This window comes from Mus caroli, chromosome 16 (genome assembly GCF_900094665.2).
Source record: "Mus caroli chromosome 16, CAROLI_EIJ_v1.1, whole genome shotgun sequence".
NCBI lineage: Eukaryota > Metazoa > Chordata > Mammalia > Rodentia > Muridae > Mus > Mus caroli.
Genome location: NC_034585.1, coordinates 43,635,875 through 43,642,040, shown reverse-complemented (window position 1 = coordinate 43,642,040; position 6,166 = coordinate 43,635,875). Strand labels below are relative to the sequence as shown.

Sequence of the window (6,166 nt, the reverse complement as noted above, 5' to 3'; positions counted from 1 at the left end):
TTATTATTTAGCAACTCAGTTTTATTGTTAACATTCTAAGCTCCTCCCCACAGTTACCTGGCAACAGCCAGTTGGCCTGACCCACTATAAAAGGGGCTGCTTGCCCCCTTCTCCCTGTCTTGTTCTCTTGTTCTCTTGCTTCCCTCTTAAACCAAAACAGGGGAACGAAAGAGCCCAAGAGGGCGGAGCATACCTGGCTGTTGCCCAGTAACTGTGGGGTGGAGCTTAAACAGAATGCTAACACTTGTAACATAGCTCTGCTTTCTGCCCGAATATGTTTCTTTTCAAACTATGCTCTTTGGAATGCTGGCATTATCATAGAAGGGTAGGGAGGTAAGCTACATTTTGCCAGTAGTCAGATGTGTGACACGTGCATGCTGTCCCTGTGGGCTTGAGGAGTCCAACTCTTTTCCAAATAATCTATTAACCCCATAATGACTCTTAAATTAAGTCAATTTGTATAAATGAAATAAATCAGCCAAGCCACATAAAATGAGACGTTTGTATTTGTATTTTTAAATACCTGGATTTAAAAAAAAAACAACAAAAAACCAAAAACGACTAAGACCTATTTGTTTATTACTAAAGTAACAACATCATCTCACTGCTCTCAAGATCACCTCTGCTAAAAGTCGAACTCTGCCAAGGAAATACAAAGTTTTGCAATTTGGACTTGTGGCTTTTGTTTACGTGTATCGATGGACTGATATCGGCTCTCTGCTGTTTCAACAGTTTTACATAGAGAAAAACAACTTCTATAAGTAAGGATGTAAAGAAATAATCAGAGAAAAACTGAGCATGGGGGTCTGATGATGGAGGCCCAAGTTATTTAACCGAGAGAAGTTTATAAAAGAAAGTGTTGCAAAGGTGTTGGAAGGGGTCTTTAGGTTAAGAAGGAGCATATGAAATCTCCTAGAGAGAGGGCTTTATGTGGTAGGAAGGAAGTTATTGCTTTTAGAGTCCTGAAAACAAAGGGGAAAGTTTGGATTATCTGAGCTCAGAAGTTCAGGGAAGAGATGCTGAGTTCTGGAGTAGTCCTCTGAGGAACGAATGAGAAGAGCTTCTCTGGGGTGGGTAGCTTTGAAAGGCTGTGAAGAGTGTGATATGTAGAGTGTTAAACAGAAAGTCTGGAAGCGAGTCCTAAAGACACGATAACTTAGAATGACTGGGTGGGGGCACGGATGCTGTTGGGAGCAACCAAGGGAAAGAAGCAAGCCCTAGAATGTAGTGACTTACTGATAGAACTAACCAGGAAGCCCGACTGTAGACGGTAGAATAGCAGCCCTGGCCTTTGGAAACGAGTGTGCAGAATTCTGGGAGTATACAGTCGAGGGACAATAGTTGAAAACACAGCACCAGAAGAACGTGCTCAACCAGTAAAGTGCTTGCATACGCGAAGAACTGAGTTTAGATCTCTGCTGGCCTGGCCTATTTGCCAACCTTGTGGCATAAGCTTCGATCTTGGCCTTGCTCTGGCTCACTCTGCTCTGTGTCCTTGGGGCTGCTCTCTCATTGCGAATCTTCCTGGTCCTTTTCCTCCTATCTTCTCTTCTCTCCTTCCATCTTCTCTTCCCCTATTCCGCCCCCCCCCCCCCGCACCCGGTTTTTTTTCTCCAGACCCAACTGGGATTGGAAGTCCCACCCTATAATTCTCTTTTGTCCAGCTAATTGGCTACTCAGCTCTTTATTAACGAATCAGAGGGGATGGAAAACAATCTTTACACATCTCAGAGACAGGAGATGCTGTAATAGCATGACAAAGCCAATGTCCAGACTGCAACTAGATTTCTGGCCACAGCAATCAGCATCTGAATACACAGGGCACAAAACAATCCGCAAACACCAGGGAGCTAAGAACCAAACCTGTTTTCCCAGTGTTAGAGGAGCCAACACAAAAGGATCTCTAGATCTCCCTGGTTAGGAAAGTTTAGCTTATTTGATGAGATCCAGTTTAGTGAGAGGCCCTGTCTGAAAAAAAGAAGTATCGGGGAAGATATTCAATATTGATTCCTGCTTTCACGTGCATGTGCACGAATTGTCAGAATCATTTTCTATCTCCAATATGCAACATGATCAATACATGCTATAATGTCTTGAAAACTTTAATGTACTTCTATTGAAATTTTTTAACCATTAGACAGCAATTTGAGTATGTTATGCCACGTTGCTATAGTGGTTATTCAACCATCCAACTGAGGCCTTTATCGTACTCTTCCAAGTGCTTCCATATTAGTAGTGAGAAAATAGGAAGGAACCCGTGTGCCCTTGCAGGTGAAATGACAACAGACATTACACATTACATGTGTGGAGAAGACGAACTGAATTAAGTGGACAGAAAGGTACGGAGGTGGTTCATGGGGTTTACCCTTGACCATCTCAACGATAATGTGAAAGCTGGGCAAGCACCTAAGGAAATGGAGGCAGTGCAAAATAATGATCTTTTTAATATGAATTGCATTTGATACGAGGTTGAAACTTCTGAGAGTGGTAGACGATTTTGTGAATTTGTGCCTTGCTTGTAGTCATTTGCACAACTCTTTCTCAGAATCCTGGCAGCCTAAGTGGCTCACATCATCTTTAGTGTCTATATGGTACCAAAGTTCAAACATTCTATGTTCACCTCATCCACTAGGGAAAAGGAATGCTTCTTTAATGGGGTTACTGATGGTAGGAACAATTGGTTTACATATATAGTGTCCAACCTGATGACAAAGGGCTTGTTTTGTCAAGGATTTTACTAGTCTCAAACTCTTGAACCAACTTAAAATTCCCATCACTCTCCATAATTACTTCACTGTGAATAGAAAATCTGTTTTTTAGTTAAGAGTTAATGAAGTCTGATAATTGGCAAAAAGTCTTTAAAACTAAAAGTGGGATTGAGCCCTATTGATGCTTAACCTTAAGTGATGAAACTCTCGTTGGCTTTAGGCTCGTGTCGCTCATTCTTCACATGTTTTTCCTAGCATGCAATATATATTTCCATATGAAATGGGATCAAAAATTTTTAATTGATTAGTTAAGAATTATTTCTTCAACCATATTAATGGGAATTTATCTGTAAAGTTAGACAACTGAAATTATGAAGCCCAATAGTGTTCTCATGTTAAAGGTTTAAAAGAAAATCAATAATTCTAGTCTTTGGGGAAAAAACAAGTTTTACTATGAAATGGAAAATCTTTTTATTGTGTGCCGAGTAATAATGTCCATTAGGGGAAGTAATCTCAGACTAGACATTTGGAAAGCAGAAAATCATATTGCCTAAGTAAAGTTTTTACTTAAAAAGAAATCCCGAGGGCTCAGTGTTGTTCACAGGAAGGCAAGAAGGAAATTCTGGCAGAAAAAAAAAAAAAAGCCAAAAAAAAAAAAAAAAACTGTATGTGTGCATATGGCAGGCAGGGTTGGCAGAGCACTTAACCTCTGTACCTAGGTTCCTCCAACTGTCAAGCAGGGATAATAGTAATTGCCACCTTCCCTGTGATACGAACATGTGCTTTGACATCTCTGGCTGAAGATGCCATATCAACACAAATTATTATTATTAGCACATAATGCGTATATTCACATAAAACACCAGCACATTGCTCGTTTATTCATTATATCATGTCTATAAGTACGTTCTCCACGTTTTTGCTTCATTTATGTGAGGGAATAGAATTACATTCTACTATCAACTGTTTTCATAGAGAGAGGATTGTTTAAAAGCTCCAGATCACCCTTTGGAGATAGCCTCAACCTGTTAATTCCTTATTCTTCTCAGCAGACTGCATAGTAGCCCCCGAATTAAGCCTTTGGCACCTTTAAAAAATGTTAGCTAAATTATTTTTCCTGGAATCTGGAGCCATCAGGGGAAGACTGGGGAAATGAAATTGGCTAACGATATTAAAATTTTGGTTAACATTTAACTGAATCGCAGCAACGTGTTAAAGTGCTATCTAAACAGATAATTAGCTGGTGGTTGTAGCAGTGGGCTCTGTCTAAATTTAGCAGTGAAATTAGATTTAGGGAATGTGAAAATAGGGGAAGAAGTGTTCTCTAGGGAAACAGTAGTGTCAGCACAGCTGAGGGGATGTCACAATAGCTACAGTTTGTCAATTATGAGCATCATCCGGGGGATCTCCCCAGCAATGCAGGGCAAGGTTTATTCATAAGTGCATCTGGAGGATAGGTGGATAGGTGATAGAAGGCAGTGATTGCAGGAAGACTGGGGCGGGCAGATGGAGGGAGAAAGACGGAAGGGGTGGAAGTAATGAATACAAGTAGCCCCAGTGCTGGGAGCAAGATAAAAAAAGAAGAGAGACTGGATAGGATGCTACCGGGGTGAGTAAGACATCATAAATCAGTGTGTTAAGCCGAGGAGATCCCAGTGATTCAGTCTTGAGCACAACGTTGTCGTGGGCACCAGGCAAGCTTTACTTTAGCTGCCACAGGCTCCTCTCTGGGTGGCTGATGTTATTCTTATTGGAGCACATCTTTAGCTATCTGGTGGGGATGGTAGGACAACATAAAATTAATGGTGTCCGGCCTCCGGACGGTGTCCTCCGCTTCCACCACCTCCGCAGATAGCCCAAACTGTTCATCCATCTCCTTCCTCCTACAGTAACTGGGGCTTCAAGGTCAAGTCACTCCGGCTGTGCGTGGCGGATAGAGGAGGAGGGAAGGGCAGACAAGCTTTGGGGGTCTGAGGGAGAGTTATGGTGAATCACAGATGCTTCCCTTAAGGGTAAATGTTTAATACTCCCCGAGGTCAGTTTTCTGAGAATAACTCAAAGAGAGACACGCGAGAAAATAAAATTACAAGTGCGAACATGCGAACAATCAAAGAGAAAACAAGACCACACTCGAAGCCCTCGCATGGGAGATCCATGGCCTCCTGTTGCCGGTCGCCTGGCGCAGAAAGTGGACAAACGGGCGGCCCAAGAGAAGCAAGAGCTAGAGAGCAAACCTTCCCCTCTTGTCCTCCGGCAGCTCCGCTGACCCTTCCAACAAGCCTCCCTCCCGGAGTAAAAAGCCGGCTAAACGCCTGGGCCAACGCGCGGCCGGGACAGAGGAGAACCGGGATGCTCCTGGGGAGGAGGGAGGAGTGGAGAATCTCCTTTCAGTCCCTACGCCTGGGTAAGGAGGGAGAAGGCTGGTCCAGCCCCGCGGTATCCAGCTTCCCAAATTAGGCAACCCCCCGCTCCGACCCGCGGAGAGCCGGTACCCTCATCTTGCCTTCCCCTCACCCCCCTGGTTATCCCCGGTCCCGCTGGGGGAACCTCGCCACTCTGGAGGAGAGAAAGGCAAGATTAGGAGTCCCGCAGCCCTCCGCCTCGGAGCGCCTCGGTGTGCCCCGGCGGCCCCGGCCCCGCGAGGGGCGGAGTGGGCGAGACCATCTCCAGCGCTGGCGAGGGGGGGAGACGAGGCGGGGCCGAGGGGCGGGGCCGCCTTGCCTGGTCCAGATTGCTTAGCCTCGGGAGAAGCCCGGTTTTCCAAGTGGATGAAGTTTTTTTTTTTTTTTCTTTTGGAAGTGGGAGGAGCGTGTGGGGAGAGAGGGTGGGAGGAGACTCGGCGGGCGGCTCGGCCGGCGTCCAGGCAGCCCGGCGGCAGGGAGGGCGGGCTCGTCCCGGTAGTGAGGGTCGGCGGCTCCCCCTCCCGCAGGGCGGGGTGGTGCGTTCCGAGTTCCCAGGAGTTCGCGGCGGGCGGGGACCGCGGGGAGGGGAGTGGCGGCGGCGGCGGCGGCGGGCGGCTCCCGCTTCAGCCTCGGCAGTGGCATCGGCGACGGCGGAGTCGAGGCAGCCGCGAGCGCTCGGCCGAGTGGCGGCGGGCGGCGACGGCGCAGGAGCCGGGGGTTGAGGACACGCGCGCTGGCCCTTCCGCGCCGCGGCCGCCGCCGCCGCCGCCACCCAGAGCCTGAGGCGCCGGGGCGCGGGCGAGCGGGTGGGCCGGGGCAAGGCGGGCATGGCGCGGACCCCGGGCCCGGCCCCGTTGTGTCCTGGAGGCGGCAAAGCACAACTTTCCTCGGCGTTTCCTCCCGCGGTCGGACTGCTGCTGCCGGCCCCGACGCCGCCGCCGCTGCTGCTGCTGCTTATTCCCCTGCTTCTCTTCTCCCGGCTCTGTGGTAGGTGAAGCGGGCGAGCGAGGGGGCTGAGCGGGGCGGGCGCGGGCGGCGAGGCTGGGCGAGGCGGTT

The 6,166-nt window shown here is 48.0% G+C and overlaps 1 protein-coding gene across 4 annotated transcripts in view; it reads left to right on the top strand.

The window, feature by feature from the left end:
- Positions 1–5,725: 5,725 nt before the first annotated feature.
- The window catches only part of Nectin3 (nectin cell adhesion molecule 3), a 104,573-nt gene continuing 104,132 nt past the window's right edge, over positions 5,726–6,166 (top strand). For 2 of the 4 annotated variants that reach the window (XR_002379990.2, XM_021185290.2), the window contains exon 1: positions 5,732–6,097. Coding sequence is in view for 3 of the 4 variants with exons in the window: in XM_021185290.2 (XP_021040949.1) it covers positions 5,938–6,097 (160 nt within the window). In the remaining variant the exon portion in view is untranslated. Of the gene's footprint in view, positions 6,098–6,166 lie in introns of all 4 variants that reach the window. The other 2 variants (XM_029470386.1, XM_029470387.1) reach the window with 2 other exon arrangements.